This window comes from Macrotis lagotis, chromosome 2 (genome assembly GCF_037893015.1).
Source record: "Macrotis lagotis isolate mMagLag1 chromosome 2, bilby.v1.9.chrom.fasta, whole genome shotgun sequence".
Taxonomy (NCBI): Eukaryota; Metazoa; Chordata; class Mammalia; order Peramelemorphia; family Peramelidae; genus Macrotis; species Macrotis lagotis.
This window is the reverse complement of record NC_133659.1, coordinates 114,046,729-114,064,294: the sequence shown is the minus strand read 5'-3', so window position 1 is coordinate 114,064,294 and position 17,566 is coordinate 114,046,729. Positions and strand designations below refer to the sequence as shown.

At 33.2% G+C, this 17,566-nt stretch overlaps 1 protein-coding gene across 3 annotated transcripts in view; it reads right to left on the bottom strand.

Moving 5' to 3' along the window:
• PPP2R5A (protein phosphatase 2 regulatory subunit B'alpha) overlaps positions 1-17,566 on the bottom strand; it is an 85,712-nt gene that overhangs the window by 11,814 nt on the left and 56,332 nt on the right. For all 3 annotated transcript variants that reach the window (XM_074222617.1, XM_074222616.1, XM_074222615.1), the window contains exons 3-8: positions 15,276-15,377; positions 9,977-10,069; positions 6,716-6,846; positions 4,929-4,988; positions 2,413-2,521; positions 1,510-1,563 (exon numbers count right to left, since the gene is read on the bottom strand). In XM_074222617.1, the coding sequence (XP_074078718.1) occupies positions 1,510-1,563; positions 2,413-2,521; positions 4,929-4,988; positions 6,716-6,846; positions 9,977-10,069; positions 15,276-15,377 (549 nt within the window). The remainder of the gene's footprint in view (positions 1-1,509; positions 1,564-2,412; positions 2,522-4,928; positions 4,989-6,715; positions 6,847-9,976; positions 10,070-15,275; positions 15,378-17,566) is intronic.

The window sequence follows — 17,566 nt, the reverse complement described above, 5'->3', positions numbered from 1 at the left end:
TGCTGTTTTAAACCTGTTTCCTCAAATGAAGGATGCTGATAAGCTGGAAAGGCTCCAGGAGAGCAATCAGGATGATATTAAAAGGCCTTGAGGTCTTGCCATATGAGAACTGATTGAATGGACCAAAGAATTTTAAAATAGAGTAGAAAGGACATGGGGATTGACCAGAGGTGAAAATACAAAAAAGGGCTGTCATGAAAGATTTAATTTGTTCGCTTTGGTTCCAGAAGGGTTGACATTGTTAGAAAATTTGATTTTGGAAAAAATTTCCTTATTGAACTATCCAAAAGCTGCTTTGAAAGAGAAATAATATCTTCTCATTGGAATTTAGTTGGATTATATGTGAGAGCCTTGGTGAGGTTTAGGTGCTAAATGGATGGTTTTTGAGGTCCTTTACGACTCAGATTTGAGATTCTGTACAAATTGTGCCCAAATACTATCCAAGACCTACAAATAATGGCACCAAAGGTCTCAAGTCTTTATGCAAGAGCTCTATTTGCAACTGACAAAAGGTTTTTAAATTTTGACAAGGAAACCAGGATTTCAGTTTATATAAATGCTTGCTACAAATTACAAGGAGGAAGCCTAATTAAAGCCTGTAACTACAGATGGTAGTCTCCTCCTAGTAAATATTAAGTATTTTTAAAACACATTAGGAAGAGACAAAAATCTACCCCATCTCTCCCCCCAAGAGGTTTTACACATATTAAATGAAATCAGCTTTCTTTACAACTAAACCAGCACAAATAATGATTTACTATGCATGAGTGGGTGAAAAGCTATTTAAAAGGTTTTCTTATTGTAAATTCTAGTGAATGTTCCTGTGGATTTGAGTAAGACATAACCTGTTGGTTGCTGAATTTTACTGATATCCACATTGCATAGTTTATGTGGACTTAAGTATATTTGATAATATTTTTATTCTGACCTGTCATTTTTTAAAAGTATTATTAGCTTTCTCCAAAAGGAATTAGAAATAAAAAAATGCTTTATGTTGATAGTATTAAAGTAATAATACTCAGTACCTAAAAAAATACATTTCAAAGAATATATTACATAAAGTAAAATTCTAATATTTCAAATACCCTGCTATTTTCCATAAACTCTTTATCTAAAGTATTTTCGAATTATTAAACACAAGGCTTGCCTCTTAAAGGTCAATTGGGTTCAGTGAATTAAAAATATAAGATGTCTTTATATTTGCCTATTAATCTACTTCATGTTAACTATATGCAATACTATGAAATCTCAAGACCTTTAACCTAAAAGGAATTTGTATGTTTTATTTTAGTGGCAAGTAGTAATTGAGATTTCTTAGTAAATATTGTTTAATTTACAATTCAAAATAGAACGACAATACTATCTTCATCAAGAATAAAGAACTTTCATACTAGATGTTAGGTTTTAACTTTTACATAGTTTTCGAGAAGTTTCATGTGCATTATTAACACCATACAACATTTCTATAATTTTGTCTATTGAAGATATAAAAATAAGTAATAAACTTACTGGTTCTGTTAGTGTTGTGTCTTTCTCCAGGAACTGTACAACACAATAGGCTAGCTAAAATACAAGTGACAATTATATGAATATTAATGTGCAAAAATATTTAATTTTGTAGCAGTTTTAGAACATGAATAACTAGAAATTATTGTGGCTTGACAGACTTTATCTTGATATATGTACACTTCTAACATAACCAAGCTACTTAATTTCTCAGTCCTTGGAAAAGAAGTATTTTGTACTGTTTTCAAAGATTCATTTTCATCATATATATCATGAATATACAACAAAATAAAATACAACAAAAAGACAAATACAAGGTTTTAAAATACATTTCTCCTTAAACCAATATTGCAATTTTCAGGTCATTTTAATGAATACTTTGGTTTTAATGTGTTTCAATATGCACATTTATCCAGCTTTCATGTTTTAAACAGAAGAGAACTAAGAAGCAAAGTTCAGAAAAGGTTAAAAAGTTTGTTCTAAGTTATATACTAGAGATTCCATCAGAGATGGGGGTCTTCAACACAAATCTTTCTCATTTTAAAACAAGATCTAGTTACTAGTGATTAAATTAAATTGCATTCTATTATTCTGTATGACATTGTGTGTGAGTATGTGTATGTGTGTGTGTGTTTAAACACTAGAGGGAAATCTACAAACAAGCTAACTAAATATACTTAAAATTTTTCAGTTCTCTGCTATCCATGTTTGACTTCAAAAAGTATATTTCTGGAGCAGCTAGGTGGCAGCTAGTTGGAGTCAGGAGGACCTGAGTTCAAATGTGACCCCAGACCCAGAATACTGGCTTAGCTGTGTGACCTTGGGCAAGTCATTTAAACCCATTGCCTTGAAAAAAATAATTTTAAAAAGTATATTATTAATTCATTTGATTTTTTCTGAACCTACCTGAGCATGAAACAAAGACAATCCTTTAGCAGTGTGCATAGGAATTAAAACCTTCATTAGAAACTGTTTATGTTCTGCTTTCAGAGGCAGGGCAAAACCGTTGATAATACTGAAAAATATAAGCAGTAAATACAATTATTCTGTCTTTGTTTATGTGTGGGGAAACTATTTATTCCATGTGTTCCCAGATGGCTTCTTTTAAGTCTACAGATTTGTGATTTAGTAAGCTACCTTACAAAGACTATTACTAAGTTTCCCTTTAAGGCTTTCACTAATGTTCAGATGATTGGAACTCAAAATTATCCAAATATACATCACTCTCATTTAACAGATGTGGAAGATGAACATCAAGGAAATGAAATGATTTATCCAACATTACATATGTATACTCTCTAGGCACAATTTTCCTTTTCTTAGGTTACTAGTTGTACAAATTTTATTTCTTCAGTAATAAATAGGTAGGGTAAATTCTCCTTTAATTTGTAATAAGACCTCCAAATGCTAATATATATCTTTTCTTTTTAGCTAAATTTTATTTTTTCAAAAGAAAATTCATCTCTGCCTTTCATTTTCCTCCTTCCACTATTGAGAAAGCAAGAAAAATAAAATTCCTATTACAAACATGTACAGTCAACCTCCTACACTGGCCACATCCAAAAGAAAGGTCTTAATCTAGAAACTGCCTTTTATCAGTTGGGATCTATATATGTTTCATATGAGACCTCTGGAATTGTGGGTGGTCAATGCATTGATCAATGATTCTGAGTAGTTCAAAGCTGTTTGTCTTTGTAATTCTTTTGTGGACTAAGAAAACAAAATTTTCAAAGAAGGGAAATATATGCTACAGGGTCTATGGGAAAATAGGTACTTTGTTGCTTTTGGTGGAGCCATGAATTGGTCCAGTATTCTGGAAATCATTTTGGAACTCTGCCAAAAATACTACTAAATTATATATATCCTTTGACACAATGATACCATGACTAGATTTTTACCTCCCAAAAAGATACAAGAAAGAGAAAGGGGAGGGGTTAGCTAAGTGGCATAGTGGATAGAGCACTGGCCCTGGAGTCAGGAGTACCTAAGTTCAAATCCGGCCTCAGACACTTAATAATTACCTAGCTGTGTGGCCTTGGGCAAGCCTCTTAACCCCATTGCCTTTCAAAAACTAAAAAACAAAACAAAACAAAAAAAAAAACCCCAACTAATTTGGGTGGTGGCTAGGTGGTGCAGTGGATAGAGCACTGGTCTTGGGAGTCAGGAGTACTGGAGTTCAAATCCAGCCTCAGACATTTAATAATAACCTAGCTTTGTAGCCTTGGGCTAGCCACTTAACCCCACTGCCTTGAAAAATCTAAAAAAATAAAAATAAAAAAAAGAGAAAGGGGACCCAAATGTATAATATTTATAGCTATTCTTTTGGTGATGTTAAAGAATTAGAAAACTGAGATGGTGTCCATCAATTGGTGAATGACTGAACAAGTTATGTCATAATAATGTGATGGAATTCTATAGTGCTATAAAGAAATAAAGGAAATGGTTTCAGAAAAATCTGGGAAGACTTGCATGAATTGATATAACAATATTATAAAGATCAAAAATTTTGAAAGACTTAGGAACTCTGAGCAACACGATGATGAATCAGACAAAGGACTCATGGTAAATCACATTATTCACTTTCACGTAGGGAAGTGATAGACCCAGAATGCAGAATAAAGCATAATCTCTCTACTCCCTCCTCTTCTCTCCTTTCTCTCCTTCTCTCCTCCTCCTGCTCCTCCTGCTCCTCCTTCTCCTCCTTCTCTCTCTCTCTCCTCTCCATCCAACTTGGTAATTTGTTTGCTCAACTAAATTTCTAAAGTGTTTTGTTTTTCTTTCCTTCACAATGACTAAGGGAAGGTAAAGGAGGAGGAAAATAATTTGGAACTAGAAATAAAACTGAATTAAAAAACAACATTGTTGTTATTATATAGATTATCCACCTGGTTTGGCTCATTTTATTCTATGTTAGTTCACATACATCTTTTCAGGTTTTTCTAAAAAGCCTTCTTCATAATTTGTTTTGTTAGATTATACATTTTTGTTACAAGGATTTTTTTTCCCTTTCACCAAGGGGATAAGGGTGTGGGAAGAGAAAACAGATGTTTAATTTTCAAAAATATAATTTAATTGTAAAAATTTCCATCAATATTCTCTAGCTCATTTTAATTCCTCCTCCCATATGCCCTCAATTCCAAATGAAATGAAGGCATATAGGAAGGAATCAGGTACTTTAAGAGGGTTCAGGAAAGAAATATGCCACAACCTCAAAAGCACAATGTCTATCCTGCAACAGATTTTCTTACATGGCCATGTTTCAAGTGTCTGACCTCCAAAAGATACTATAAGGTTTCAACTGAAAAAAGTATTATGTGCTACATTTTAAAACATGTAGCATTAATTTATCCCCCATTCCGACTCAAAATCATAATGCAAAAAAATCTAAGATCTAATAATAAAATATATCAAAAATCACCTACCTTCCTAATATCTCAAGAAGTTCAGCAACACCATTAAAATGTTCTGTCTCATATATAAACCTGGAATTTAACAATTAATAGAAAAGTACTGTTAATCAAATAAATCAGCAAAGTCAAACTAAAAGACAAAAGACAGTAGGAGGGAAGAAATCAGTCTCTCACTGAATACAAATGTTTTCTCTAAAGTGATATCATTAAGACGATTTGGGGGACCAGTGGTCCTCTCACCATCAAAGAATATTCAAACTTAAATTCTTTCTACTCTTAAATGTGAAGGATTTGCTCCAGGAATCCCTATCTCTGTATTTATCATGACTCAAGAGAATGTCAGTTTTAGAACACCATTTTAATTGAAATATTCTATTTCACTCAACAACGAAGAGGAAGGATGGATTCTGTCAAATCAATTTTCAAAACAAATATGGAAATAACCTACAATTCAATGTAATATCAGTACAATGAAGACATTTGGAAGCCCTCTTAGTCTGACTCCTATTACTCAAATTTCCTACCCCCCACCTGATTTCCAAATTTAGGAGTAAGTTCAATACCACCAGCATTTATTTACTGGGTGCCTGCAGTGCTTGAAAGATATTGTAGGTTCACAAGTAGACATAAAAACTAAAAATGCCTTTTAGGAGAAGATATTCTAATTATGTTCAATTTCAAATAATTTAACTACCACCCCATTTTCCATTTCTAAAACAGTAACAATAGAAATTTTTGATATATTTCATGTCCTACATTAGAAAAATTAGGGTTTAATTTTTTGTAGTCATTTGATTAAGATTTCTACCCTCAAATAAAACATTAAAAATTTCTTCAAAAACAAAACTAATAACTAGATACTATTCTTGATATTATTTAAATTTTTTAAAAATTACATCAAAATAAATTATTGACTACCTTGTGGCTTAGAGAGATAATACTAAAAAATTTCTATTGCGGGTGAGAAAAATGTTGGGGGTTTTTAGGCCTAATCTCTATCCAACAAAATACCCTAATCACACCTTGGTATCCACTTTCTACCTTACCTCTTTTCTCTGGAACCCCCACAGCTAGAGTCTGCTCTTCTGGCCATATTATTTCCAGTTTCCTAACTAACCTGTGGTTCCCTATATGTTACATTGGAGATAGAAGATCAAGCAAGATCCTTGATTCTCTATGAATCCTGAATTATCTTAAAGAATGGAATGAGGAGGAATCCAGGAGTCCAAGAAATATCATGGACTTATTCTTGCCCCATTGTTACTGTATTCTTTCCTTGTCCTTCTCAGTTCTACAATGGAGATTTCAGTCATAATCCCAATATGAAGGAGGAAAGTCAGTACTCTTCTGCTTTTCCCATCTATATTCTCTTTGCCATCCTCAAGTTATGCCATTGTATTTCATTAAAAAGCATTAAATGGGCTTTCATCACCAGCCAGTCAGCTTAGTTCTTCTGCAGATCCTCTTTATTTCTAATAATCTTCAACACTTTACATATATATTTCTGAGCCAAAAGAAAAAATATTAAGTTTAAGTATTTGGGCTAATATAGGTCATCCAAATATTTGAGATGATTCTACTAACAAATTGAAAGGTAGGTACATATTTGGATAAATATTAGTACTACTGTGATTCTCAAATATGAATCAAATATTACAAAGCAGTCATTTTATTAAAAATTTACCTGGCAGCTATTAATTAATTTATAGATTTCTGAATGCTGAAAAATTAGCCTAAATGAAGGATAGGTGAACAAATTCTGTGCAAAAAAATGGGAATAAATTACACTTATAACCTACCTGAGGAAAATGTTGTTAATCTGCTTTCTGATGAATGCTCTTAATCCAAGGAATTTCCCATAAATTCGATGCAGAACCGTCTTCAGGAAGTCACGCTCTCTGGGATCTTCACTATCAAAAAGCTCCAAGAGCTTTAAAAAAAATCTGAGAAATTACTTTTTAAAAAATAATCAAACTAAAAATTCATTCTACTTTAAATTTGTAGATCATACTATCTAGAACCTTCCCCTACTCCCCCCCACACACCCTTTTTTACTGAATTTTGTTCTAAGAAACTGAAAAGACACACAAATGTTTAATACCAAAGTTAATTATTCTTCCGTATTCTCAAGGAAAAAAACCCATCCTCCCCAAATTATGGCTTAGCACTGATTTTTTTTTTGCCATCTATATAATATTTTTAAATAACAAAGTTTCCCCCATATCCAAGGCTGAAATCTAAATAAATTTTTTGATGTGCTTTTTGAAAATTGTTTCTAGACAACATTAAGCTTTTAAATTTAAAATCACTAATAAAATTACTTTGAAGTTTTATAAATAAATGCTTTCAAACATCAAGATCATTGGGAAGATTTATACATTTAAGCATTTTTTAAAAAGAAAAGCACAAGGGGGCCCAGTCTGAATATTTCACTGGCATAGCAAACAGGTCAGTGCCTGTTTTGAATCTTAGGGAGGCATTGGAGGTAATGAGAATTCAGGATTAGAAGTGAGGGACAAATTCCAAATCTTCCTTACTTTGAAGCTGGCTTGCTCTCAAGGAAGCCAGATCACCTCATAGGACTATCAGAATTATTCTAGTTTTACAGAAAAAAGATCAAAATAGCTAGATTTTTTTTTAAAACAAGAATATTCAATCTCAAGTTCCTGATCCTCAATCTTATATTTAAAGTATATTTTAATGAAAGGCTCTACTGATATAATAGTTAAGGTCATAAATAGATTAATACCAAATCAAGTGTAGATTATTTCACTTAAATTTTAAAACAAGCCAACTTCTTTGACCCAGTTATTCATTTAAAGATCCAACTTTTTTCAGATTACACACATGAGCTATGTAAATATCTCTTCCAGACATTTACCTATTTTCACTCTTTTAAGTTTTATGAAGTTCTAGATCTTAAAACTTGCCACATAGTAATTTCAAAACATTGCTTCTGCTTCCCATTCTATTCACCTGGAATAGGTACTTTGTGGTAGAGATTCACTTAAGAATACTTTGCAAAAATCATAACTATGGAATAAGGGAGGCCTTTGGAGAGATGCCAAAACTGGTAAGTTAGAAAGAATGTACAAAAGAAAAACCAGCTAAAAATTGTATCAAATAAATTTAATACAGTATTATAAACCCAGATATTCAGCCTTTAAAGTCTTAAATTTTTCCTTCTTCAAATACTTATCACACAATGCACTTATAACACACATATATAGTCTCCTAACTATTTTAGTAACCCAATTCTATTAATTTAAATTGAATAATTTTATTGAAAGATATTTGATATAGTGTTTACAGTTTAAAATAAAATAGTAATTTCTATACATTTTATTAAGTGCTTTTTGAATATCTAAACTAATGCAGTAAGTTAAGTCAATTATTAAATGAGTAATCTTTAAGCTGATAATTTATCCATAGCATTGTTCAATTTTTTAAAAAGAGAAGTTTGGATAATTACTGGATAAAAACAAAGACTTCAGTTATGCATATGAAGTTTACTACTCTGTAACACGATGGTCACAAACTTCCAGTAACTATTTGGAGGATAAAGATCTGAACAGAAAGTACCTCCCCTAAATGAAGTCACAAATTCTATTATGAATATCCACTCCTTTTTATAAATCATTGAAACATTCCCAGTATCCTGTGGATATTAATACAAATAGCCCTGGAAAAGGTGACATGAAATCATGTGAATGATTTTATTGATTTTATTTAAAACAAAGAAAAACCTAGAAGAGTCAGGAACTTCATAAATCAGGAGTAAGAAATTGACAGAAAAGCATAAAAAAGGTCACTAAGACTAACTTAAAAGTTTTTTCATAATGAAACAAAATTTAAATCTAAAAACAGGCAATCTAAAAACCTCTTTCATAATAAAAGTACTCAATCTCATTTTTGCTTAGGACTTAAACATTTAAAATATTTTTATATGATTGCTAGTTTCTAAATTTGTTTTGAATTATCAGACTTATCTATTTAGTACTTTAGAACATAAAACTTAAAACCTTTGTCTTTGATATTAATTTAGACAACATATAAAATTCTTAGTTAATGTTATAGCTCCCTTGACAGGACCCAGAATCATAGATCTAGAGTGGAAGGGAAATGAAGATGTCATTTAGTCCAACTCCTTCATTTTAGAGACAGGCAATATAAAACAGAGAAAGGGGATTTTACTTGCCCAGCATCACAAAGGTCTGAAAGTAGCAGAGTTGGGATTCTAAATCTTGTGCTTTTTCCACTGCACCATGATGCATCTTGGGCTTTGTATAAGTTTAGAAATGCAGAGTCTGAAGCTAAATAGGAACATGCCCCAATTTTGCAAAAATGAAAAGATCTAGGCTAAGAAGAGGGAAGATTTGTTATATGATAGAAAAGAAAGGGATGAGAGGAAAGAGGGTAGAAGAGAGAGAAAAGAATAAAGATTCTTGATATCATAGGCAGGTGGGGCCTGATAATAAAATGCATCTAAGTAACATTCAGATAGAGGAAAGGTGTTTGTTTTTATACTCATATTTGATTGCTGGTCCTTTCTAACATGCTGACTTGGGAAGTAAAACTAACATATAGCTATCACAGGTTGCTCTTGAAATTGGAAGGGTCACTTCTCAAAACTGGAAGTACTGCAAAACCTGAATCTGTACATGTGAAAGAACTATGAGAACTCATGTCAAATGGACTCATTTTGCAGGTTCACCCTTTGCTCAAAGTCCTACATTCCAAGAAGCTGTCCTGATGATAGGATATATTTGAACACAGATCTGAAAAATGGACATCCTGATAGTCTTACAAGGATAACAATTACTACAACTAAAGAAAGTTTTTGAGAAACTAAACTGATCTTCATGGATTGGGGAGGGGGGGGGGGGCAGGTAAGAAGGAGGATTTGAAACGTCCAGGAATATGTATAGGAGTACAGAACAAATGAAGTCAATTTACATTATGTATGTGTGTGTCTGTATATGTGTATGTATATACTTACATTTATTGAAACAATGCTAATTTCTAGAGATCAGACAAATTAAAATACAAGAGTACCTTACCTGCTGTACAAATTTCTGGTCAATATATCGCTTTGCAATACTTGGCTGAAAATCAGGACTCTCCAAAAATCTTAAGAAGAACTCATATACCAACTATAACAGAAATTTAAAGGACAAATAAAGAAATTGTTACACATCTCCAAGAAAATTCTATTTAATAGCAGATACAACAAGCAATACACATAGCCTGGAGTAAACTTTAGAAAACACATAAGTTCTTAGATTCTAGACAGAGGTTGCCAGCATAGACATAATAGCAAACAATTAGAACAGAAAGTATGAATGGAACAAGTATGAATGGAATCTGAAAATCATCTAAGTCATTAGTCCTCCTCTGGAGACATGAACACAAATCATTTTGAGATCTGACTAGTTAAATTTGAGTTAGACCCTAAGTCTTCTCTCCCACAACCCCTATATAACTGTCACAGAAGCAATGAAATCTGCCCAGATCAAAGAGCAAGTTGGTTGGGTATGTGAACCAGAATACTATGAAATTGGTCTACTACAGAAGTACTACTGGATTCTAACAGCGCAGTCTTTTATTCTATCCCAAATGAATTGCAGATACAGGTAGCCTTTGAAAATCAATAAGCTAGTCCACTAATGACATTAAAAGGCAGGTCTTTTATAAATATATAGTTCTTGTAAAAACTTTATTTTTAAAAGCAAAATTTTAAATAAGCTTTTTTTTATTAATATTGGTGTGAGTTTGCCTATACCTTATTTCCAGAAGTAGTAAAACAAAAGAAATATTGATTCAAAGTTGAAAAAATTAACTTCATTAAATAATTACTAAGAGCCAGGCATTGGGAATACAGCTATAAAGACAAGTCTTGCCCTCAAGGAGCTTACATTCTAAAGGGGGGGTGGGCATATAGTTACAACAGTGGTCAAAAATAGGTAATTTCAGAATATATATATAAAGTAAAACTACATTCATCAAAGGAGAATCACTAACAACTGGGGGAAACAGGAAATACTTCAAAAAGCAAATGGCACTTGAATTAAGCCTTGAAGAGATCTAGAGACTCCAAGAAGTAAAGGTGAAGGAGAATATTTCAGGGATTGTTGGGGAAAGACAACTTATGCAAAGGCACAAATGTGTGAAATACAGTTTAACTGTGGGAGGTAAGAGTGAAGTGATTGGGAGATAGAAAGTAAAGGCAATAGCAGGAAAGTGGAGGCTAAGAAGTACAGACAATTTCTTTTTAGGGATTTTGCTGTGAAGGAAAGAAGAGGTATATAACCAGAGGGGATGATAGGGTCTAAGTGAAAATCAAGGGGATATTTTAGTATATTTTCAGGAGGCAAGGAAGAAGCCAGTAAAGTAAAAGTTCTGAAAATTATAAGGGGGGGTGGATCCAAGAAAGAAGGAAGCTACCAGAGGAAAGAGATGAGATCAAGGACAATGAAGGGCAGCTTCATTGTCCAAAACTAGAGCAAAGTAGAAGCGTCTGGAGAATGATGCTGAAATAATGTGAAGTATGCAATTGGGGGCCAAGGAAGTTTGCCACAAATAGCATCTTCTCCCACCCCCAAAGTTCCCAGCTAAGGAGAAGAAGAGATAATTGTAGAGAAAAGAAGTTAACATTTGGGACATGTGCTTAAGAGAATACAATACAGCCCCCATCAGGGAAGAGTAAAAAAAACTGGAATGCTTCAGTGAGGATAATAACAAATATTCAGTGGACCCATTTGGCATAATTGTGTAGTCTTTGATTGTGAATGCTATGGAAAAAAAAAGAGTAGAAAAGGTGGATGGGGGCAGAGGAAAGGGGAGAGATCTAGGGCTGGGATTGGCCAAAGGATGACTAGCAACAGGACACTAGGATAAGGTATTCAAGGAATAAGGATAGTGTAAAGTTACATGCAAAAGTTAATTACATACGGTAAATCCAACAAATATTTTATTATGCTAAATTTTAACTCTTTCACATGAACATTTAAAATGACCCCCAACAAGAAACTACCAAAAAAGTATATCAGATGAATGAAAACAGAAACTAATTAGTTTAAATAGCAGGTTTATACCCTGAAATTCCATGCATATTCTATATAAAGCATTAGCAACTTTCTAATTATTAATAAAAATGAAAGCTGTTCTGTTTTAATATGCTGTACAAAGTGAGTAACAATCATTATCTTATTTGATTTGCACTATGAGTCTGTAGAACAATACCTGTAAGTACTTACATTATCTTACAAATGAGGGAACAGAGTTAGTCTTTTCTCATCTCTTGCCCAGAGTTATTCCTCTATTATAACCAACATTCTCTGGCATGAAATCTCAGAAACATTTGTTTACACCTCTTTATACAGAATTAGAAGCCAAATTAAATGAGCCTTCAAAACCATCCAGGCCTATCATATGCATTTTGACAATTTGATTAAACTGCTCTATTCCTAGAACTCCCCAATTTATCTGAATATAAGGAATAAGTATCCATTAATCCAACTCTTTAAAGAAAATAGCTGTGAAATATTTATATTTTAGTTGACAAATTCTACTTAAAGCATAACATCTTAATTCAACAATTAAGTTAATTTAAAATTAAGTTAATTTGATTTTTTTCTAAGTGAGAATGTAAGAAATTGTTAAAACTTGAGGATTAGGAAATGTGGAGGGACTGAACACTTTAAGTAGGATTAGGTCAGATCATATTTGGGGTGCTGTGTTTAGTGTGGGATGTCATATTTCAGGAAAGATATTGACAAGCTTGAGGGCACATCCAGAGTAGGATGTGAAGGTCCCTGAGTTCATGTATATGAGGATTGGTTGAGCCATCTGAGGATATTTAGTCTGAAAGAGAGAGGACTCAATGTAATATGATAACCATCTTCAGCAGAAGAGAAGCCATCATATGTAAAGTAGATTAGACTTGTTCTGTTTGTCCCAACAGGTCAGAACCAGTGCAAAAGGTAAAATTTAGGATTCATGTTTGAAAAACAAAAAACTTAACTAAAACTACTCAAAAATGAATTTAGGTATCTGGGTGGCACAGTGGAGAGAGTGCTATGCCTACAGTGAGAAAGAAAGACTCTTCCTTAGGTCAAACCTGGCTCCAAACACTTGCTAGTTTATATGACCTTAAGGAAGCAACTTAATCCTGTTTACGTCAGTTTTCTCATCTCTAAAGGAGCTAGAGGAGGAAAAGGCAAGCCTCTCCAGAATCTTTGCTAAGAAAACTCGAAAATGGAGCCACAAAGAATTGGACATAATTGAAACAAATAACAGTAACAAAAAAAAGTGAAATGGGCTACCATAGTAGCCTCCCTCATTGAACATCTTCAAGCAAAGGCTGGATGCCACCTGTAGGCAATGTTTTAGATGGGATTCCTATTCAGGCACAAATAGAACTAGTTAAAGATGATTCTTCTCCAAGTTCCTTTCCAACTGTAAGATTTCATTTCTTCTTTTTTTCCTTTCTTTTTTAAAAAACATATTCTGAAGTCTTTTTCCAAACAAAAAATAAAATCCTAGAACTAGAAAGGACTTGGAAGAGATTATCTCCTTCAATCTCCTTATTTGACAGGAAGAGGACACAAAGGTTTAGAAAGGTGAACTGTCTTACTTAGTTAATAGCAGAGCTAAAATCCAGATCTCCCGGCCAAGGTTCTTAATTTAAGGTCCAATGTTCTTAATTTAAATCATGGTGTGAATTTATGTTAAGGTCTTATTAATTCAATTTTACTTTGGGAAAGGGCCAGTACATTTGGTTAAATCTGAAATATAGAATATTTGTAAAGAAATATCAGTTTCTATTTTACATGAGGAAAAATTACTTTTTAAAAAAGTATTGCCATGTAAGAATTCAATTATACATAAAAAGTTTGATTAAATTGAAAACATCAAATTAAATTATTACTGAATTAAATTAAATTGTGTTTCTATGCTAAGAACAGCAAATGAAAATTATGTAGCTATCTTTTTTAAAAATTTTCCCTAATGCTGTAAAAGAGTCCAAAATCATGGAAATTTGAATGGAGGTCTGCCAATAATAGCCTGTCTTTGTTTTACAAGTAGAATTTAAAATGGCAATTTATTTGGCAATAAGTTGTGGGTTTAAAGAGTTTGGGGTGTTTTTAACTTCTCAAAACTCTACTTGCTATCCCACTTACAGATTAAAATTTAATGCAAAGGCAACAAGTCCCAACTAACTCAAATATTTTGTTTATAATTCAGTTTTATTCCTAGTAAACAAAAGTAAAAAATAAACAAAATTTATAACTAAGCATGTGTAATTTCGCTTTCACTTAAGCTTTAAGAATATATAATTTCCTGCTGTCACAAAAAGCAGGTAAATTTATCAAGCATTTACTTCAAATATTTTGAGAACCAAATAATTCTAAAAGATAAAATGCAATTAGTTAAGTACTATAGAACCTCAAGGGGGCGTCAGCTAAGACATAAAGTATGCCATCTTTCCTATTTCAGCTCTACTGAAGATATTTAGTCCTTAAAATTATCCTAATTAGGCAATCCCAGGTTCTAGCAAATGACACATTGAAAAATAAAAGCAAAAAAAATCTCAAAAATCTATATAATGTGTATATTACATTGTGACTCTATTAATACCTTAGCCTATAAACTCTTGTGATCATTTTGATCTACTTAAGTCATTCTTGTGATCTAACTGCAGTGTCAAAAATTGTCACAAATTTAAATTTTAGTCTTTTGCTAAAATTGAAATATGTTAAGGAGGTTTGCTTCAGTCATGTATAACTTTTCATGACTCAGGTTTTCTTGGCAAAGATATTGGAGTTGTTTGACTTTTATTTCTCCAGCTCATTTTATAGATGAGGAAATTAAGGCATCAGCCTTGATTGACGTGCCCAAGTTTGATTTAAAGTCAACAAAATGAGTCTCTCTCTGGTTCCCATCCCAATTTTCCATCCACTGTGTCACCTAGCTGCTTATTAGTATCATTTTTTGCACATCTAAGATGCTTCTGTATTTAAGATTTTTTTTTTAATTAGCTCTGGTGATGGTAAAGTCTTCAGTTTCAACGTTTTCTTCATATCTCAAAAGCCCACTCAAGGGGGAAAAATAACAATATATGGGGAGGGGGTAGGAATAAACAGTTTGGAAGAAAGAGTGTGGTTGAGTACATTTTAAAGAATAGACTTCTCAATACTTTTGTTTCTTTAGAGATTGAGAAAATATTTAAGTGGGTAAATTTTAAAATAAATTTTATCTATGAATTTAATCATCAGATGTAAAAGACACAAGAACAAGCACAAAATAATTCTCTTCACTTTGAATTATACATAGTTAACACACAATTCTGTTTCACACCTGGATGTGAGGCCATGATGCCTCCAGGGTCGGCTCATCTTCTTCTGGGTCAAAGTCTGGATTATCACTTGGAGGAAGAGTCCTGAAGATATTGACACTGATCTATAAACAAAAACACATTTGTAGACTTAAATTCTGTTCAATAAGGATAGTCTGACAATCAGAAAGCAGTTGTTTTTGAAGATTAATTTTTGATCCCTCAGAAGATGAGGCAGCTAAGGTGCTGGTGACAGAGCCTTGGAATTGGGGTCAGGGAAAAACAAATCCAGATGTAGTCTCACAAACTTTTTAACTCTGTCCTGTGCAATTCACTTAACTTGTGACCACTGCACCCACTGTGGGGGAGGGGTCCTTGTGAAACCAAGGGAGAGAATATTCCTAAAGCGCTGTGCACATCTTAAAATTATAACTCAATGTTAATTCCACAATTTCATATGACATTTAAAGAAAAAACAAAACTCTTTTGAAAATCCAGACATCTTGTTTTATTATTTTCTTATTTCTAATTTCTCTCTTTGACTTCATCACATCTTAGATCCCAGATCCAAAGAAGGCTGGTCTTAGGTTCTCCCTCCTATTCCCTGAATTATTACTTCTTTCTTTCTTTCCTTCATTTTCCTGCAAAAGATGAAGTGAATCTGAAAAATCAACAAGCATTGTATTAAACGCTTGCTAAAATATGGGTAAAATTATTTAATATGCTCCCACCTCTTAAATATTTGGCAAATTCTGCACTGATAGACTGTATCATTCTTCATTTGTTTAGGTGTCTAATTCCTATTTTTTGAGTGCATTGACTGGCTCATTTATACTGTCTCTCCTGCACCTAGCATAAAAAGTACTTAATCTGCTCAATTCAACTTTTTTAGTGTTTTTTTTTTTTTTGCAAGGCAGTGGGATTAAGTGGCTTGCCCAAGGCCACACAGCTAGGTAATTATTAAGGGTCTGAGGCTGGATTTGAACTCAGGTACTCCTGACTCCAAGGCCAGTGCTCTATCCACTGCACCACCCAGCCGCCCCTCAATTCAACTTTTAAAAAACATAATATATACAGCTCCTCAGGAAAATTTATTTTGTATCTCACCTCTACATTCACAAAGTCATATAGGGAAGCAATATTTGGATATAGGAACTAAACATTACCAAAAGAACAATCTTACAATTTAGCTTAAGTAGACTGATTAAGTCACATAGTTACAATAATCCCAAATAGACAAACATTTGAAATGGACTGACAAATAAGGTCAGGGTCATGGATACTAATTTCTCTAAATTTCAGTTGGATAATATAATAAAGCAACAAATCCCTGAGATTCCTATTACCACCAATGCAGCATTCAATAAAATGATGAGTAAGAACTAATGAGCCCCTGACCTACCTTTAATCATTTCTTCAGTTAAAAAAAAAAGTAACATAGAAGGCTCTCATTCTACCTGATAATGTCGCAAATACTCAGTTTATCTTTGGTATGTCTTCTTCCTATTTTACATGTCCTCTTCTTCCCCATTTGGACTTCCCCATTCCTCCTTGAGGAAGCTCCTTTTGCCATTCTTTGTATCAAGTCCTTAATAACTGCTTGCTTTGTCTTGTCATCCTTCATAATTGAAAAAGACCATGACATCAGCTCACTGACTTTTCCAGAACCATTTTCACTCCAAGGACTTCTGGTGAAGGTCTGGATGCTGTGAGAGTTCTTGGCTTTTTAAACATGCCCACCCCCAACCCCCCATGTCAGGAAAGCCCCATGGCACTCCAGCATTTCACTGACCATAGCAACCAATATATGTTTTTCTGGAGACAAAGTGGTTACAACACGGTGTAGTTAACCTATCTCTCAATGGCTTAATCAGTACCATATATTTTCAATTTTGACAACATAGTATATATAGCTAACTTGTCTTCCAATAGTCTAATTATCAGTAAGATGACAGAATTGTTCTATTCTGTACTGCAATCTTATTTCCCCCAGTCCTCAAAGACTTTGGTTTCTCGGTCATGGGAATAAGACTGCCGGTTCGCTAGTTGGTGTCATTTATGGTTGGTACTGCAATGATATCTGATTATTGTTGAACCTCTGACTTTTTGTTCTTGAATAATGAAAACATTCTTGGAAACTGTTTTTGCTTTTGACCATTTTGTGCCAGTCCAAAAAACTTCATCTCTAGCAGCACAATACAAACCACCCCCAACTGTCATTCTTAATCATGTCACCACTTTCAAAAAAACAACAAAATAGATGCTATTCTATTTTTTTTTCTGCCAGGGTATCCAGGCAACTTGGGCCTACTTA